General features: G+C 37.1%; 1 protein-coding gene across 1 annotated transcript in view; it reads right to left on the reverse strand.

The window, feature by feature from the left end:
* Positions 1-21173, reverse strand: part of SMYD3 (SET and MYND domain containing 3) — a 382091-nt gene that overhangs the window by 331803 nt on the left and 29115 nt on the right. The window contains exons 2-3 of the mRNA XM_041477050.1: positions 7025-7088; positions 100-207 (exon numbers count right to left, since the gene is read on the reverse strand). Coding sequence (XP_041332984.1) covers positions 100-207; positions 7025-7088 — 172 coding nt within the window. The remainder of the gene's footprint in view (positions 1-99; positions 208-7024; positions 7089-21173) is intronic.

Raw genomic sequence — 21173 nt, forward strand, 5'->3', positions numbered from 1 at the left:
ACTTCAGCTTTGTAGTTCATAATTGCATTAAAAATGTAGACTGAGAAAGCATTTACCAGAATTTGCTGCACTGAATCAATCTAAAAGACTATCACTTACTAGTTTAAAAACAATCCTTCCAGCAAGTCTGACAGAGTCTGGAGGAAAATTGGGCTCGATGCTCTTAAGACACTTGCATTCCTGCTTGTGGTCCAGCCAAGCTTCTTTCTATCAGGATATTTTGAAAAGGAAGAAAAAGAAAATTAAGTGCATTTTATTTTACATAATCTGTATCCTACTTTTTTTATACGTACATACTTATTTTCATATATATAATTATCTGTAGTTATATATGCACAGAAACAATATGCACTCAAAACAATATGCACTAATTCTCATTTGTTGTGGCGTGAAGCAGCAACAGTATGTAGCTGCTTACTTCACAAGACTGGAGAGATCTAGAGAGGATGCTACCTAACATACACAAAACTCTAGGCATGTGTTCACTCAGCAATCAAGACTGCAGAGGCCTTTAGAGTCCTTCACTAAATGCAGCTGCTCTAATGCAATGGTCAAGTTTTCTGTGCTGCAAAGACTGTCCCCAAATATCCCTGAGCTGATCAGATATCAATGCCCACAGCTGGAAGGACTGGTAGTGATATTTTTCACAGTTCAGACCAGGAGTGGTCACTGATACCAAAACAGAAGACAGAACCAAGAATATTTTATTTACATATATTACCCAAACCTGAAATTTTGTTTCACAGGCCATTTAGATTAGAATAGCAGAGACAGACTAACACTTCCATAGCCGGGAAGAGTTGGGATGATAAGATAAAGGAAACATTGAAATATCTCTTTTTTCCTCTACCATTCATTGTTGCCCCAAGATTAGTGCAGAAAAGCAGCAAGAATGAGTCTTCAGCTAAAGAAATATGTTGGAAGAAAATTTCTGATTACTTTTTCTTCCTGTCTTCTGTCTCTACAAGCAGAAAATTCTGCTTATAATATACAAAAAAATCTAACATGCTACATATTTAAACATTTTATTTGCATATTCACAGTTCATGTTTGAAGCTACACAGCTGTTTCAAATAGTTTTAAAAGCAAATTAAAAGAACAGGGCACAACAAAAATTTGCTACAATGACAAGTACTCAGAACCAACGTCTCCTGAAGGTGACATTTTCTCACAAATTTGAGTAAGGGCAAAAACATGAACCCAGAAAACCAGTTTCTGCCAGGTGAGTGCCACAGAGAAAATGATTGTCTAATGTTAGGTACCTGTTCAGCAATTTTAAAAAAAGATAAAATGGCAGAGCTATGTGTAAGGGCACATCAGACCTGGAGATGCTGACATGCAAGTTATAAAGATTCCAAAGGCAATCACACAATTTTTTCCTAAGCTGCATTTAAGTGAGGGAATTGTTTCAGGTAACTAGGTTTCAGCACCAGTAGAATTTATTATATTTAATTCAGGATTTTTTCCCCTGTGGCTTACACGTAATAAATAAATGGAACTTTTTACTTCTTTCAGATACATGAGAGATTTGTAATTTCATTTCTTTTACCCATAACTCTACAAGGAGAAAAAATGACATCAAGAAGGCATTAATCCAAATACAGTTAGTGTCACATGCTGTCTGGCAAATAAAAGTTAAGTATTTAGTGCTGAATAGAATTATCCTTGTCTAGAAAAAACAAAGTCATGCTTGTAAATGTCCAGACATTGTTCTGTGTAATATAATTATATTGGCACTTTTATCCAACTTAAACTAAAAATGTTCCTAGGAGTAAACCTTTACTGTCAAAATTTTTTCCTCTACATAAATGTTGCACAGAATTTTAAACACGCTAGAGGTGACATCAAAATGATTAATAACTTACCCAACCAATATAGCTCTAATGAGATTAAATATTCTGGACCACATAGCATCATATGCCATGTTTCTCTGAGAGCATTCCCATGTGATAAGAATAGTTCAAACACATGCCTTTCATGAAAAAGCACTTTGGCCAAAACTGATGCTAAAAAGGAATCACTGATTCCTCTGCAGAAGGAGCTAGAATAGAATGGGGATTGCCAGTCACTTATTCCCAAATGGTCAGGGAAAGAGAGGAAAGCTCCAAATGCATTAAATATAATGAAATTCAACAATCTTTCTTCTTACTATCCATACAACATGGATACAAGTTACAGGACAATAGGAAAACAAAGATTTGTGACCCTGGAGAGATCTACTTTTAAATTCAGTCTCTAACAATACTTATTGGTTGGACTTATGTTAGTCCCACGTTTCTGGTGGGAGAGTTTTCTTAATTCTGTGTGTCCTGGCTTTCAGTTAAGATTTTTATATCGTATATCCAGCACAAGTATAAACACTGCAGTGCAGAGAAATGGCCACCTGGTATGACCCTTCTCCTCCATGCCAGGGAAGGTCCTCCAGTTTTGCAAAGATTTCTTTTCCCCTGTTAGAAATGAACACTAATAGAAGGAGGCAAAGAAAGGCAAGTGAACAATAGAGGGCAAAACCCTCCTCCTCAAGGTTTCACTACACTTAGGAACTTGGGAAGAATATCTTTATCTCCTCCCAAAGCATTGTCTCTCCTTCAATCTCAATGCATCCCAAGTGCAAATCCTCAGGCTTCACCCAAGGGAAAATGGTCAGCACCCACATGGCCACAGAGACTCTGCAGCACAGAGCTCTTTACTGGTGGCAGCTTGAGAGTCTGCCTTCTGAACCAGCACCAGACCAACTCCAACACCTCCCTGCACAAGCCAGGATCACCTCCTGCTGGCAAAGAACCCTCACAAATGCCTGCAATGTCTTGCATATTTTCAGCTGGGTGATCTTGCCAATGCACATCCATTCTTTCACAGACATAAGCTATTGCTGTCTCCCTTTGGAGCCTGAATCTACAAAGATCCTAAAGCAATGTTCATGAAACAAAGGTTTCCCTTGTCTTCTATGCAAGATCACAAAAAATGAATGCTTCCTGCAGTTTAATGTACTAAGAAAAAGCTGTTAAAGACTAGAGCTGATTAACCAAAAAAAAAAAAAAAAACCAGGATATTTTTCCATTGGAAGGTTTTGATCTGTTATAAGCAAACAATCTGTAATTTCCAAATGACTGTTTAAATTTTCCCAGAACGTCTTTTTTTAATTATGACATTTTACTTTTATTACATTATTTCAATAATGTTTGATAATATCACATTCAGAATTCTGCCTGAAATTACTCTTCCATTTTTCAGGGATTATCATCTATATCATTGGTCCCCAATCTATGGGATACACCACATTAATAAACATTGCCAGGGGTGATAACAACAGTGATTATGAGGAGCAGCAGATGTGATAATCCTAGCTTTGGAAAGACACCCAGCCAACATAACATTGCTAAAAGGCAGGCAACCCATGAAATTAGGCAACAACAAGTGGAAAAGGGGCTACAATAGGGAAATGCCAAATAGGGGCAAAAATCAATGAGGTCTGACTGAAAAAAAAAATTAAAAGTAAAAAATCTGTATGTACTTGATCCTGAAATCAGAGTTCAGTTGCAAAAGGTCAGCCCAAAGGATCTTTTGTGATAAGTTCTAGTTTCACATTTCTAATACTTTTTAAATTAAATTAAAGTGGTAAAAGTGAAAACAGCTTGCTTCAACTGGCCTGAAAAGGAAAAATAATGGTATTTTTTAAATTTGGAACAACTCACTCATAATCTTTAAAATAGTTATTATGGAGATTTGTAAAAAGATGGATATTCTGATTTGTTTATAGGTTTTTTTCAGGACTGCCAGCTCTGCATACATATTCCCTTAAAAGATAACTATTCTCACTGCAAGTTACAAGAACAGAGACATTTTCAAAGACTATTTCTTCTCCTTAAGTTTAGCCTGAAGATAGTTTTTTGTACCACTTCACGTTTTAAAACAAATTAAGATGTTTACAAGATATTTGCAGCTTAAAAACAGCTCATTTTGGAACACTCTGAAATGTAAATCCCCTCTTGCATTTACACTGAAATTTCTTTCACAAAATCCACCATTATTCTGGACCCCGTACACCTACTGAGATTAAACTTTTTAAAGTCAGATTTTTTTGTATTAATTCTGTTTTCATACAATGTATTAATTACAAAACTCCAGAACAATTACAAGTTTTAAGCCTAAGTGTTTTGAGTTGCAGTATCACACATTCAAAAATAATTAAATCCTTCTGCAACTAAGTGTGAACTGCAAATTCAACTGCATAATTTGCACTTCAAAGTTATGTATATTAATAAAACTAAGATAGTCCTGTTTTGCCAATATTCACTTTTTTAAATGCGCAAAATGCAGTTTCATCAATACCCTGCTGCTTATGTGTTGACCAATTAGTTCAATTAGAAGAATTCAAGAAGAAGCACATATTAATGAATTGCACTTAAATTACAGAGGCTAAGTAGGGCACAAAACATTTGGTTTAGCTTTCCTAACAGCTACTATAAAACCAGAGCAGCACAATGGTTTAGCTGGCTTATTAGAACAAATATGAATCAGAGCACAGTTCTCAAGAGCAAAGAGATCTGGCTGGTCTCAGTTTTATCTGTATCACCTGTTTCAAGTCATCAATCCCAATAAATTCACTGCTTTGACTACAAAATAACTTCTTTTTTCCTGTTATTCTCTATCGCTACATAATATCACAGGATATTACATATATTAATTAAATATTAATTTATTTATATAAACAGTTCAAGTAATTATGTAACTGCCAATACACAGCGTGTTATGTACAGATTACTTTTAGCAGCAGTAGCCTATCTCACTGAAATCCTTACCTACAACTATGGATGGCTTCAAGCACGTGCATCCCAGAGCTGGAAGCACAAAGCAAAGACACTCAGGTTATCCCTTATGAATCCTCAAAGAATGTTCACACAGCTGTGCTTCCCAAAGAGGAAGCTCCAATTCCTACCTCCATTACCTCTACACCTAAGTTGAACATTGCATTACACCTTGCAGATTTGCTTTTGCAGGTCAGTGTCAGCAGTCTCATTTCATATTCAAGAGCTGCCAACAGAACCTTTACCAATGAATCTCCTAGAAGACATGTTTTAAACTTACCTTGCAAATACTCTGGTCTTTTATAGTCTTTACAGCCATGTTTTCTTTATGATCTCCCATAATAAATCTACCTGTGGCATTATTATTGATGGTACAGTAAGCACCTAATGTACACTGCACACATTTGCCATACGATGAATCAAAAATGACAGATCTTCCTCTTTTCCCTCCCCGTATGTTTTAACCCCCAAAAGGAGGGATTTGTAGGATCTTGAGAACACTACAGATTAAATTAAAGCAGAATTGTTCATAGAAGCACATGATATGTGACAAGACCAGCCCTGAGGAGAAAGACTTGGGGGCGTTGGTTGTCAAGAAGCTCAACATGACCCAGCAATGGGCACTCACAGCCCACAGAGCCAAACATGTCCTGGGCTGCATCCAAAGCAGGGCAAGGGATTCTGCCCCTCTGCTCCACTCTGGTGAGACCCCACCTGGAGTCCTGCCTCCAGCTCTGGTGCTCTCAACACAAGAAGAACATGGAGCAAGTCCAGAGGAGGGCTACAAAGATGACCAGAGAGCTGGACCACCTCTCCTATGGAGACAGGCTGAGAGACCTCGCAGCAGCCTTCCAGTACCTGAACAGGGGGCCTACAAAAGAGCTGAACAGGGACTGTTTACAAGGGCATGAAGTGGAAGGACAAGGGGAAATGGCTTCAAACAGAGAGTATACTTAGCTTAGACATTAGGAAGAACTTCTTTACTGTGAGGGTGGTAAGGCACTGGAACAGGTTGTTCAAAGAAGCTGTGGATGCTCCATCCCTGGAAGTGTTTGATGCCAGGTTCAATGGCATGCTTTGAGCAATTCTTTGAGCAACCTGATCTAGTGGAAGGTGTCTGCCCATGGAACTAGATGATCTCTAAGGTCCCTTCCTACACTAACCATTCTATGATGCTTTCATTCCATGATCATTGGAATGTCGAAGACTTAACTTAAAAAGTTATAGAGTATTATTGCTAGTCTACTTTGACCAGTAGCTTCTTTTCTTCATTTTTCTCTATTTAGGAAAGGAAAATAAATTACCCACACACACCCCCCCCCAAAAAAAAAACCCAACCACTACCAACCCCCACCCTCCCACCAAAAAAAAAAAAAGAAATTCACAGTGCAAAACTATGAGGAACCATTTAAAACTTCAAGTGTCCTATAAGGCAATCCTCTATATCAAGTCAAATATAAAAGTTGAGATTTTAGGCCTTTGAGAACTTTTCACCTTTTAGAAATATTTCATAGGACAGAATCACAGGTTAACTCAGGCTGAATGGATCTATGGAGAGCTCCAGTTGCGATGCAGGGTCAGCTCTGGGGTCAGACCCAACTCAGAGCTTTATCCAGCAGGGTCTCCAAACCCTCAAACACAGAGATCACACAAACAACCTGGAAATTTCTTGGCTGTCAAGAGCTTTTCCTTATATCCCATATGAACCTCTGGTCTTTGAACTTAAGCCTCTTGTCCCTTGTCCTCCTGCCACGAACCACTTTCACTTCTTGAAAATCTCCTCAGAGAAGCAGTTTTCCTTAACACCTTCTCTTCTCAACAGATACTTGACCCTTATTTCCTCTTAAAAAACTGGAATATAGAATTTGCATTATAAAAAGTACTCCTGAAATGCAAATTGTTTTACTGCAAAATTGACTTAAGAGATTCCAGTCTACAGACAAGCTTAGGAATTATTCCTCCCCCACTCACCAAGTGCAGTCAAACACCACACATTTCAACTTATTTTTGTCTTTTGTACTTATCAGAATCTCACATTTGTAGCTTTAAAAATACTCTAATAAAACAAGCCAGCATTTTTACCCACCCTGTCCAAAACTACAAATAAATCACAGTGTAGAGGTAAGACAACATGCAAAAGGTATGGAGACTCCGTAAAAAAAATTCTTCAAATGCCTATTTTGTTAAACCCTTTACAGCTGTTATTTTTATCTTACCTGACAAGATCTACCACAGTATTTAGCAACCTTGCACTGAGAGCACCTGTGCAGATTTTCATTCCTGTTTAGAAAGAAAAAACAGAAAGAAAGAAAAAGGGTTATAAATACAGATCAAGTTTTGTATTTATCCTTTTTACCTAACTAGCAATTTCCAAATATTCCAAGTCACAAAAAAATATATTTAAAACAAGAATCATCTGAAATGCACTGTAATGCAAGAAGAAATTGTACATAGTTATGTTCAAAGCTATAGTCACAACCCTTTACTTGCGTCACTCAGCATCTCTGGGGCCATTTTGGACCAGCAGGAAAAGTATCAAATGTGCTTTTGTCATGTAGCTGTAACGCTGAGGAGTTGGATTTTGTAGATAACATCATAATTAGAGCTGTGCAATACAGCTAGCTAATCTATTTACTAAGCCTTGTCTTAAGCAAGCAAGCATCACTATCTGTCTTAAACAAGACCTTGCAGTAAACCTGCGACTGTGACATCAAATATTATCTTTATAACACAGTCCAAAGTTGACATGTCACCAGAAATTTCTATTCTAAGAAAACACTTCTGATCAGTGGACAATGAAAGCAAAATAAAAATTCATAGATGAAGTATAAAAATCCAAAGAAAACTAGAAGGAGAACTACCAGACCTATACATTACAATCTAAAGGTTAAAAGCACCTCCTGCCTTGTAGTACTGTTTTCTGATACTGTCTTAATTTAGCTATATGACTTCATAAAACATCACTGAAGTTCTGCACATTTTTAGACAGTAAGTAAGCATTTAATGTGAAAGCACACACAGAGCAAATCTTGTACCTCAAGTAGGTAAGTAAAGATATTTACTTCATGGGGATAGAAATTAGTCAGATTTTGAGGCTATAGCAAAAACCAACCTCCCCTTTCCCTCAGGTTCCACAAGTGAGAAAGGTATTTTGCTGATATATCGAAGTTTTACTATGTTTGAATTATTAAAAGTAAGAGCTGATGCATTATCTTAGGACTCTTATAGGCATTTGGGGAGTTTAGATAGCTGCACTGGTCAAATAGTAAGAAGAGTATTATGAACAGTTCATTAAAATCAAGTAAAAATATTTTCATTAGTACTGCATAAAAATCCCTATTTTGTCACACAATATTTTGTAGGTATTCATACTAACTACCAGGAGAAAAACAGATATAAGTAGATGTTTTCCTACAGCATTCTTTACCTTCCTTCCTGAAAAGCCAGCCCTTGAGACAGAAAAAACTAGCAACTGTTGGATTTCTATAAACAGAATCGAAAATCTTGTACATGTACAATAGGTTTTCAATTTTAAGGTGCAATGCCTGAGGATGATTCAGAGTTAGAAACAAGTGTGAAATCTTCATTTTGCCAGCTGGGGAAAGCTGCTTCATCTTCAAGGTTGTGCAATGACACAACCTTGACCACATTCTGGTAGAGGAGGATATATTTCTCAATTTAGATTAGAAGCTCAAGCAAAAACACTTTGAAGGTAGACTTTGTTTGTTCTACGTGTTATTCACCAAAACACAACACTGAGTTCAGAGTGTGAAAATGGAGCATGTGCAATTTTAGTCCCAAACACACTGAAGTACCGCACAGTCCCAGCGGCAACAGGTAAGATGAAAATTTTCGAAGCAGAGTAATTAGAACTTTCTGGAAGCTGAATTTAAATTAATCAATACCTACAACAATCAGAGAAGTCTTTCCTACAGTTTTCACATTCTTCTGTGAGACAGCTAGATGCAATAACCTTAACACACTGCAAGGATACCTGGCCTTGGTATATCTCTTGGCAATTTTCCAAGAGATGCCAGGATTTACTGGAATCATTCGTGTCAAGTCACCAACACATATTCCATCTTTCTTTTGTAACACAACAAGCAGACATGTTACCACAAAGCACCAAATTCCCTCAGCAACCTTGGAAGCTTCAATACTCTATGTTGATATTTCCTTCGTATCCTTTGTCCCCAAGGTTTAACGATGCTGCAGTAACAAACACATACACAAAAATCTAAGCACCACTCAAAACTGGAATTTTTGTCAAACTGACACTTCAGTCAGATTATCTGAATAAGGCGACTCCCTCCTGGTGCCATTTAATGAATGAATTATCCATTCATCTTTGAGATTTCTTTGAATGACAAGTAGATGTAGAATGCCTGTCAGAGAGCTGAATAGTAAAGCTGCTAACGAAATCATTGCCTTCTCTTCCAATCCTTCTTTCCCCTCCTGGACCAAAAAAAAAATTCCTTTGTATTTATAACATCACTGGATCATCCTACATGGCATACTAAGTGTAAAAGAGCATGATCTAAAGCACTAACTCTTAAATCCTTCATAGTCAGATTCATGTATTCATATATGGACAATTTGTGTATTTTAGAACATTTTAAGAAGAAAGGCAATTTCCCTGGTATATTTCTGTCCTTCTCAATATGCTATTGATGTCATAGGCTTTATTAAAGGAATTTTAAAGTCACTGTCAGATACTCCCATGCATTTCTTATTACCTTTAAACTTCACCTGGAGATAGCATCAGGTCCCTTACAAAGAACCTACTACATCTCACTTAATGTGACTAATTTAATGGATGAGAAAATGCACAAAATTTGATCTAATGGATTCAGTTATACTTTATTCTCTAAAAAAGTTTCTGCTGCAACAAAAAAGGAAAGATGCAGCAACTAAAAATAAATTATTAATTTTCCAAAACAGTATAAACAGGATTTTGCAAATGACCACCACCCCTTATGAAACAACAAGTATAAGTGAGCATCTTGGTTCTAAAACACTCAAAACAAAAAACAACAACAAAAACCAAAACCCACAAGTAAGCAGGGTTTGTCAGTTGACCTCTAACATAGTATTATGGTCAGGTGAAGAATCTTTCCTCTAAAGAATTTGGTTATTTCTAAATCTTGCCATTATGGTCTACAAACACTGTTCATAGAATTAGCTCTTCCAATGTGTACTGAGAAGGCAAAAGAGCAACACCAAATGCAGAGGTAGCTAGAATAATTTCTAGGAGATTGATATAGGCAGGAAACGAAAGAAAACGTATGAGAAAGGAAAAAAACAAGAAAAACAGCTCAACCGGAATTGCCCCAGTGGACACACCCTCCCAAGAAATTTATTTTTTCTTTTTTAACACATGATTAAAATCTTAAGAAGAAGGTGAAGAAGTTAACAAGGGTTTGCCTGGACTAACAGGTCCTATCAGAGTCACACCTGCACTTGCATAACTTAAAAAATATGTGCACTTTTAAAAACATCACATGATATGTTCTGCTTGCCAGGAAATGGCCTAATAAATTTCAAATACCACAACAAAGTCAACCAAATACAATTAGTCTACTTAATTTATAATGGAAATGCATCTACACTTCTCTGCTGATTGCAGGCACTTGACTTTCAGCCCTACTCACAAGATAAGTGTCAGATATAACACAACTGATTACCAGACTGTGTTCAACGTGCCTTTCTATGTAGTTTATTCACACTTCTGCTTCTGCCACATCTTGCCGGAAAACAGGACTATCTCACACAAATTCGCTCCTGCATTTTTGTTGTTGATATTGTTTTTCAGTTAATAATCCTGCCCTGTACACATGAATGAAAAGAGCAGCTCTTTCCAATGCACGTCAAGCTGAACTAATTTCCTGAACAAATTCTTAGATCTTTGCGATTCAGTCAAGCCTGTCAAGTGCATAAAGTCTTCTTGGATTTTCTCAAGTATGTGCATTTCAGACCTGTCACAAAGTGAAAGCAATCAATAGCTACAGTTAGCTAAGAAGTCATTCATCATTTTAACTAATATGCTCTGTCTTCCAATAACAAAAATAAAGTTGTGAAGAACAAACAGCCATCTTACATTTGGTAGATTTGAGAGCACAGGGGTTATGTTAAATGCAATTACAGCTTTCTCTCCACACCTCTCTCCCAATAATGAGGTGTAGCAACACAGTTGGTCCCCAGCTGTTACTCCACTGCTGACTCACGTGGGTACCAGGCACGCTGGGGAAGATGGCTCTGAGGACAAGGATGAAAAGTGCTGAGGGCCAGGCAGCATAACACAGGGCTTATGTGTCTGCAACATCCCAAATCCAAGCCCTGGGCGAGCAACAACTCTGCAGCCCGTGAGTTCTTCCCAGCCTCTCTGGTGTCCTGGCTGCTGACTTGGCTCAGCCTGGCGGGCTCATGGTTCTCCCTTGGCCAGGACCCTGGACCTGCTCTGCAATCTCGGATGAGTTAGCAGAAGAGAAGATGTCTTCCACAAGGTCCATGGCCCACAGTCTCTGAAATAAGCCTGCCAGGCTTTTCTGCCCTGAGGTTATGCTGTACACTGCTCTCAGGTCCCACACTGGATCTGGAATACACCAGGTAAGAAACCTTTGAATTCCCTGCTCCTAAAAGTAATAGAAAGAATCTCCCATATTCTCCACTTGCACACTTCACTGTGTTAAGTATACAAATTAATATTTTTTAACCTAAGAGCAGCACTGGGAAGCAGCTTTTTGGGAGGAAGAACTGGAGTTAAAAGATAGCAACTACAGCTAACCATCAATGATCAGAGTCATTATTCAAGTGAGAACTAAGACCTTTTATATAAGGAAAATATACCTACTTTAATTCCAAATAAAATGATCATCTATTTCATACCTCAACCTTCTACAGAAGTGGTATTGCATTGTCCAGGTAAAAGAGAACACAAGAACAACCAATCTGTTGATGAAAATTTAATTAAGACAATTTGCACTCTAAAGGACACTACTTACTAACAGAAACAAAAATTTGGCACTCAGGACGACTCCCCATAACTTAAATCTTGGTTTCTGAAGTCTTACTCGTAACCCTGAATGTCCACTTGCTGTTATTTTTTGTAATTCTTGTTATACCTAGACATTCACTTAACACCCTGAAACATTTCTGCATATATTCTACAAGGAAAAATCAGAATTCAAATGAATGAGGAGAAAGATTATCCTTCTGCGTAGAATAGGTGTCTGTTCAAACCTTACAAGTGTTTTTTTACATATGTATTTACATCTGTATTTGGTTCTAAAATACACACTCCACAGATGTATGGGTCATATGACTTTAGCTGACAAGAGCTTCTGGATCTTATTTTTTTCTCTGGTTTTGTGTATTAGGTACATGTCCCATCATTTTTTCTGCATCTTACTTTTTCTTCTGAAAAATATCTGGTCTGCAAACTGTGAAAAACATTCTAAACAAAATTTATAAGGGTCTACAGTCATTTCTTCATTGCAGTATAACCTTTCCTGACAATCTACAGTGGAATTTTAGTTTTTTCTTCTTTTGGAGGTTGCAAGAGCCAAAGTCAAGGCTGGGGAAAAAAAAAAAAAAAAAAAAAAAAAAAAAAAAAAGGCAATAAAAAGACATTCAAGTGCTAGATTTCATTTACTTCTGTATAGAAACTGGTCTTTGTGTTCACCCAGTGACTGAAGTATTGCCAAATTTGGATAAAAAAGTGTTTATTTTTCAAAACCTCTTTGCACTATTTTGAAAAAGAATGGTGAGACATTCCTTGCTGAAACTGAAAAGTTATCTGGAGCCACAAAGTGATGTCACTCCCATGGGAAAAAAAATCCACATTGATTTTTTGAAAATAAAGACACTAGAAGTGTAGTACTTACTCTGTTATAACCTAGAACAGAATTATACTCTTCTCCACTAAAGTTGGTAAATGGTGAAATGCTTCAGATGTGATTTTCAATAAAATTAGTGAAGGAACTTATAAGAAGAAATACCAAAAAACATGGCCCCTCAAATTGGAATGAAATTTAACTTTGAATTCTACTTCTCCATTCAACATTTACCTCTCATCCTAACCTACACAAGAAAATACAAAAACACCTCTCTACTAAAAACCAAAATATTTACGTTAGAAGGAATTTCAGTAGTACAAGGCCCTAAAAATCATTCAGAAGTGCTCAGCATATCCCAAAACAGTGAGCTTTTTGTCCTAGAAGACAAGACTGGCTTTGGAATATAATCCCTTTTACATTTGTATAAATATACTGTATACACACAGTATATGTACAAACACACACTTTATCAACATTCACGATGAATAAAACAAACACCATCACAACTGAAATCAGTGACTGTGTGAAAATACTGTAATTATTTCCCCAGCAAAACTCACAGCTGTCCCTCACTGAGAGCTCTGAATCAGCATCACAGCAGAAGGTGGCTCCACGAGCACCAGGTAACTACTACAAACTTCCTGTGGCATCTCCTTGCCCTGCAAAGCTACTTTGACACAGCTGCTCTCAAATCAAGGCCATCTCCAGGGCTTCCCTGCAGTGGGCATGCCAACACACCTCCAGCAATTTCAGGCTTAAACAGATTATTTTCAGTCACACAGTGCATTCATTCCACCTTGGGATTTCAATCAAAGAAGAAAGACAAATACTGTGCAAGACTAAGATTACATTTCAAAATATGAAAAGGTCATATCTATAACTTAGTAACCTGGAAAAAAGCTACATGCAATATTTTTAATGCACATTTCTGGAACATGTGGTTAAAATCCAATGAAGCTAAATATAATAAAACATCCCATCTTTCACATCTCCCTATAAAAATGATTAATTAGTTCATTAATCTCCTGTATATCTAAGTAGTTTTTTCTTCAACCCATAGGTCAATGTTCCACCAAAACAAAGCTGTTACTCTAAAATATCATACTGATGTAAACATTTACATCCTGCTAGTATTACCTCCGGGATCATATGGATGTATAATTTTCAATGAAATACAAACCCCTCTGACACTCTCAGAGAAGAATATCTTCATGAGTTTTTTTTCTTTTTTTAGCTCCCTTCCTTTCTTGACCACATTTATATTTTTGGCGTAAATATTTTTTAGAGATCCTGCAATGCCTATTCACTTGCCTTTCTTTTTCCAAATGTGAACATCTATGCCCAAAAGATCTTGCATTCCCTATGGAAGACATTTTGAAAGTGATGAACGAAAAAATAAAATATTTCAGGCAAAAATCTTTGACAGACATAGTAATACAGATAGGTTCAAAATAAATTCCAGGGCTTTTTGCTCTGTAGATTTAGAATTGGGAAAGGATATTCATCAAGTGAACTCTTCATTTTCAACCTGCTTAACCCTTGTGGTCAGATCACATCCAAGTTAAGATTCTAATATAGGTGACTGGAATGGAATAGTCAGTTCTGCTTACTTATAAGCTGAAGAACCCACAAAGATAGAAAACGGGAGTAAAATGCAAGAAAAATGTGCTCCTACCAAATAGCAGAAAGAGCAAAGAAACAGCTTGTTTCCAGCTCAGGTGCAATCTGATATTGTGAGGTTTCACAAGACATCTGAAGTGGTCTTGTCATGAACTCATAAAATCCCAAAGAAGACTTTTGCATTAGAAGAACATGAAAATGTTCCTGACATCTGTAATTCTGCTTCCCACTTTGATCCAGCCCTCCAGCGCAGGATGGTTTTCTGCTGTACCTGATTCTCTTGGGATACACTTTAAAAGCACATAAGTTTCCCTCAGACAGAAGCACTTCTCATATTGAGTCCATCCTCACCTCCTAGAAATGCAGACTATTCCTGAGAGTACCATTGTTTATCTCAAAAACTATTCTACACAACTGTGAGACACTAGGGAAACCTGAAGAAAGACCACTTTTAGCAAATCTATACACACCTCTAATAAATTTAGAAATAGCAGTCTAACCAGTTCTCTCTCAGTTTAGTTGGATGCATAGTCTTTTAAATTACCATTAACTGACACACTCCATCATATTTTTCCTTCAAATCTTCTGTATTTTATCCCTGTCATTTCATTACTTCCAGCTTCTTAGGTATTTTGAGTTGCTTGTCACTGTTCATATTTTTTCCCTAATTTACTCTATTTCAACACCTTTCCCATTTCAGAATGTCTTTCTCCTTTTACAGATTACAAAGGCATTGTTTTTTATCTCCAAGAAGTCTTATTTTTTCCCCACCAGGCTCAAATCCTTTTTCACTTTATACTCCTTCCAGCAATTTTCATATCACATCAGAGTGGCATTTCCAAGCATTGATCTGAAAACATTTTACAAAGCTTCTTCCTATCAAGTGCTTAAATAAAATCTCTTATGACACATCTCTCACTTATCTCTCCAACAGATTCTGGATGTCAATACAGAAGGGATGTCCCGCTTCTGTGTCCCTCCTTTACGTGTCACTGAAAGGTGGATTCCATAAGTCCCACACTAACGCTTAATTTTGGAAATGTTCACCAGTAAGAATGAAGGTATTTCATACTAGCATAGGAACAGCAATGCTACACAGAAATTATTCAGAAAATGCAGCGCACACACACACACACACATATATATATATTTATATATTTACTATTGATTCCTGTAAGGCAGTTAAAACCAAGTTGTTATTTTCACAGAACTGCATTGCACTGTTACTGATGGAAAGCAAGACCTTCAACCAGGACTGTCTGTACAATAGCTAAAACTTAAAGTTAAGCTTTACAACTAAAACACCCTAAAGTCCATTTGTAATGCCACATCGCCTGGAAGAAATCTTAGTGTTAAAAAACATACTCACACAACTTTTCACATCTCCAAGCATCCTTAAAGACTCACTGGAGCCTCATCTGGTTCTCAAAGGTCTTTGTAAGGGTCTCCTGTGATTTAATTAACCTGTCTGTACTGAAACTCCTGCGGGCATCCCCAGACTCAGCTGAGCCACTGCAGGCTCAGTGTTCACAGCAAAGCCCAGGCATAAAAGGCACCTGACAGAGCAGAAGCCATGCCACCCAACCTGGCAGGGCACACACCACCCCACAGCAGGGAGCAGAAGCCATGCCACCCAACCTGGCAGGGCACACACCACCCAACAGCAGGGAGCAAATGAGGTATGTGAGCTAATTAGCAATCCCAGCACTATGTGTGCAGCGGGGACACAAGTGGTTTTCAATGCCTCTGCCAATTATGCCACTGTAACAGGCAAGGAAATACCAAGGCTGAAGTGTGTGGTGATGTTTGTTCACCTCTTGTTTGCTTCCTCCCCTGCTTCACTCTTGTCAATGCCCCTACAGATGCAGCACAAAATGCTGAACCCATTTCATGCTCAATATTCTGAATTTAAGAGAGTCAGAGACATGATGAAACTGGCCAAGATGCTGAGACTACTGATCTGAGAAAGCCTCTCCAAGGCTGAAGCCTTCCCAGTCCAAAATAAACAGCCAAGGGAAGTCATAAATCAGTTCCACATCATCTAATACTTACTCTCTGTACTCTGGTGACATCCAATGGCTAAAAGCATAATAGATGTTTCTTCAGTTTCAGAGAGCAATTATCCAAGTTTCCCTTTTCCTTTTTTTTTCAGTAGAGAAACAAAAATATAGTCAAAAGAAATGCCTCTAACTATAGTGACACTCATGTATTTTGAGGGAAAAAAAAGTTATTATAATTTAACAGCTGTGAGCCCTAGTGTTAATTTGCCTAAGTCTACTTCCCACCTATTCTACAGAAACTTTCAGTAAGCAAAACCTATACATTCTTCAAAGTTTTAAAATTTGCCCATTTCCAGCAAAAAGGTCTTTTTAAAGAAACCAGCCCAATTCCAAAATGTATTTTGGAGCCCCATGTCATCACTAGCTTTAGTACAATTTTTCCTGCTGAAGAATTGACAGTTTGACCAAGAAGGCACCAAACCCCAGGAGTAATCCAAATTTCCATCTCACTAACTGATGTGCTTGAAGACATGCACATGGTCAGGCATGCCTGTAACTGGCAGCTCTCTCTCACAAACTGGTTCTGAAATTAGTACTGCTACATTTCTAACTACAGGCAATACCTTCACAAAAGAGATCTATTCAAACTATGGAAATGTCAAAATAATTTAGTGTCTCCCAGAAACTATTTTAGAGAGGAAGCACAGCTAATACTTGCAAAAAAGTTTTCATAAATTCTTGTGGAACTGTAGAAATGAAGATAAAACTTGAACTACTTTTGTTCCATCTTGAATTTTTAATAAAAATTCCCATGTATTTTTCAGTGAAAGCATCTCCATTTCTAGCTCATTTTATCAGGCAATAGAATAATTATGTTGCATCAACATGAGAAACAACCAAGTGATTTTAAAAATCTGAAGCAATTAGTTTAATATTTTAATTTTTAAAAAAACTATTTCTTAATTAAGGCATGGGAATTTCAACATACAGCATGCTTCCCCACACTTAGCTACCAGTTCTCATGTTTCTCTTAGAACATTCCATAGCAAATGTTAAAAGAAGAGGAGCTGCCAAGCCATAATATCTGTCATAAGATAAGGGATTGCAGTTTACCTTCCTGCTGATTTGTCACAATGACAATACATCAGTACACACTTTTCTATTTCAAAAATTGCCACTGGTATTGAAGAAGCTTCAAATGTGCATAGACACAGCAAGGAGGTTTAAACTAATAAGAAAAATCACAAATTTATATGGATTGGCAATGGATTTTGCACAATTACCTAGTTAAAATTGGGGTTTATGTTCCAGAAGGTACTACTTCTACATCATTATAAGTCTTCAGTTAAATTTCATTTTCTCCATGGCCAAGAAATATGACCCTTTAATCATTATATTGTAGCTTTAGCAATGGGTCATGAGTGAAATCAGATTATTTGTTTCAGTTCAACAACCATGGAATGAGACTCTGCAGAGCACAGTACAGGAAAATAAGAAATATGTTATTCCTTATTTGCAAAGGAAGAAAGTGAAGGTTTATTGTGATAGGCAATTGCTGGGAGAGAGATGGAGATTTTGTTAATGTATGTTAGTGCAGATATAGCTTATAGGTATCAGTAAAAATTAAATAATCAAAAGCAATGCTCTGCTTTGCAGAATAAAATAAATGCCTGCAGTACATGCTGGAGAAAAATGAGCCTCTGGTAATTTCTAAAGTCAACCATGCCTCAAATCAATGAGCTGAAAAAGCTTGCAGGAAGAAATGATCCATTGCAACCACACTGCTTTATAAAAATTTCACTTTCGTCAAGACCGCAAAATAAAAAGTTTTTTAAGGGCATGCATATACATGAATATATTCTTATCCATACATATAATATTGGCATATCCGTACATATAGTATACAGTATTGGCATTTTATTCCTATTGTGACTTTTCATCTCATATCTGTTATTTCATCCTGTATCTCCTGGAAGTGTTACACTCTAACTCATCACCTTTTCTGAACATCCACCACCACTCCTGCAGTAACACAGTGAAACTCAGAAGAGGTTCCTCACCACCTTGGGCACCTGCCCCCTTCAACAGCTCTGTCAGTGCACACAAGTGACTTGTGCACATTGGAAAGGCTGGTACAGTATCAGAGGGATCTACATAAACCCTACATTCAGCTTACTTTACTGCTTGAATTCTGGTCCCCAGTCAAACTTTACATCCAAATTGGTTACTTTGTCATTATTAATGGAGGGAGAGCCAGATGTTCTCCTGTGCATGCTTCACTCAAACACACCACAGCATGCCACCAGCTTTAAGTAGCTTATGTTGAGTCCCCGCTGTTGTTACATGACTGCAACAGGTACTTAAGGTAAAACTGATTTGAGTATTTCTTATGAAAGCATGAGTTGTACAAAGCAAAGCTGTACATGACAGATGCAGAGAAAATGTTCCTCCACAGGACAGGTGCAAGACCAAGTGACCTGCAGACTGAGAGGCAAACACCCAACCTCTGTTGCTCTGGTTCCTTAGGCTGTGCAGGAAATACTTGCCCAAGGAGGTCAATTCTAAATGTCTGACCCAAAAAAGCAAAGTCAAATTGTCAGCGTAAACAGCAGGAGATGCAGGTGTAGTTTGGGGATTAGGGATTTTTGGTTTGTTTCATTTGAATCAAGACACTGGCTTTTAATAACTGGGGGTATTTCTAAGCTAGCAAGTGGATTAAGGCCTCTGATTAATTTCATACAGATTATTGAAACAGGTAAAAGAACCCAAATTACAACTACAGTTTTAGCTGAATATAAGAATTCCACATGAAATGACTTGACTTCTCCTTTTGGTGGAGTTCTCAAAACCTGAATACACCATCTGAAAAAGAGATCAGTTGGGTTCACGAAGAAGTAGCAAAGGGAACACAGTTCAGTCAAACACAAACACAAGTCCCACTACTGAAATATTTGTCTGAGGAATACCAGCACTTAGGCATTTGTAAGTGCTGCATGTATATACAGCACTGCTAATACAAAATAAAAATTATAAAAGCATTCCCATACAGGAAGGATAAAACTAATGCCAAACAGGTAAGGAATACCTTTAACCCAGTAAAATGCAGTTCCTGTCACCATGGCAAAATTCACCTTTGAGGACAATGAGATTTATTCACAGCAACAAAATTTCATTCAGTCAAGGAATCACTCAGATTTCAAGTCCGAAACCTAACCCAGAGATGATCCACACTGATTTGGGCTATTTAATTTAAAAGTAAACTGTATTTTGAAAAGGGCATGTAGTACCTATTCTACTGGTACGATGGCTTTCATACTGAACAGGTTATGTTTAAAGAATATATGTTTGTTCAGGGCAGTCAATTAGAGAAATTACACATCTTAATTAAGCTGTGTTCTTACCTCAAAATAATTCTTGTTTTCTTCCATAAAGCAGATTGAATTTTCAGTCTGTTGTTATATAGGTATTTCTGATGTTCTGGAACACCCCTACTCAGCAGGGCTGAGTTGTGGCATCCCCTCTGCTGTGCACCAGTATTTCTGAAGTCGGGCTAAGTGCATGCCAGTTACATGTAATTAATAAAGTGTGTTAGCTTTACATCAGTAACCCCTGAATTTTGTAGAATTTCTTCACAACACAAGCATTCAAAAAACTGAAAAGCTTCCCTTTATGCTATTATATATAAACATATATATATAGACATATAAATATATATATATGCGCCAGGTGTCTCCCAACTTGAAATTGGGAGCATATTATGGAAGACACTGGCACATAATCATTTCTTGAATCAGGGCCACATTTTTCTACTTCATACAATGCTACTTTTCCACCTAATTTGATAAAAAATCCTATCATGATACTAGGTCTTTGCATTGTTGAAGATGAGCCCTTCTTCAAGAGATAAAAAAAAAAATCCATAAGGCTTTGACCACTGCCTTCATTTAAAAACAAACAAAAAAAAATTCCATAAGTGCAGTTTTTTGCCAAAGAAAAAAAAAAGGCAAAAAACAAACATGATGAGGGAAGGACTGGTGGAACTGATGGATGAATCACACACACAACCATCTTATACTATTCTTCTACATTTCTCATCCTAAACTATGGGTAAGGTGAGCAGCAGCAGTGTCTCGACTAACAAGAGACAGCAAAAATTCCTTAACCTACATGACTGGAAAGGGGAACTGCCAAGTTCATATTTGTAATGACTTTTAAGAAACTTGTGTGGAAATCTGGATTAGAGCATATTTGGTATTAATTGTTCTTGTAAAACTCATGAACCTTGAAAATGTCTGTAAACATTTTAAGGTAAGATGTGAAGTGAGTTTCCAAGACTAATTTGTGCTGGCAATGTCCAACACAGAAGTACAAACAGATGTTCTAGGTCTGCCTGGAAAACCAAGGGATTTGGAGATAAAAGTCTTCTGAACGATTAATGATATTGCCAAAATAAATAAATATGCGGTCATCTGCTAAAACTAAATATATATAAGCACATAACCCCAGACCAAAGTATAAATCCTATGAAAAAATCTGACAGATTAATATAGGCAGTGCCAAAAGAGTTGTTTTAGGACACCGGAAGAACATGGTACAACTCTCTTTTAGAGTGAAATTATTATATACTTAGTAGTGCTACCACATATTAAATAAAAAAAAAAAAAAATTGGAAAAAAAAAGTCATTGAGATCTGGACTCTGTTAGCTAAGGATAAAAACAGACTATCAATTTATTAACACTTGTACAAGCCTTAGAAGGTCCTTTTATTTTCACAGGAACATTGACTTTGAAAAGGAATTAGATTTTTTTTAAGTGCAGATATTTTAGAATGCTGGCAAGAAAAATGAAATCCAATTAAGTCCATCATTATATTTCATTTCTGTAGTATTAAAATAGCTTATTCAGGGTAC

This window comes from Pyrgilauda ruficollis, unplaced genomic scaffold (genome assembly GCF_017590135.1).
Source record: "Pyrgilauda ruficollis isolate IOZ18807 unplaced genomic scaffold, ASM1759013v1 scaffold4, whole genome shotgun sequence".
In the NCBI taxonomy this organism is placed as follows: domain Eukaryota; kingdom Metazoa; phylum Chordata; class Aves; order Passeriformes; family Passeridae; genus Pyrgilauda; species Pyrgilauda ruficollis.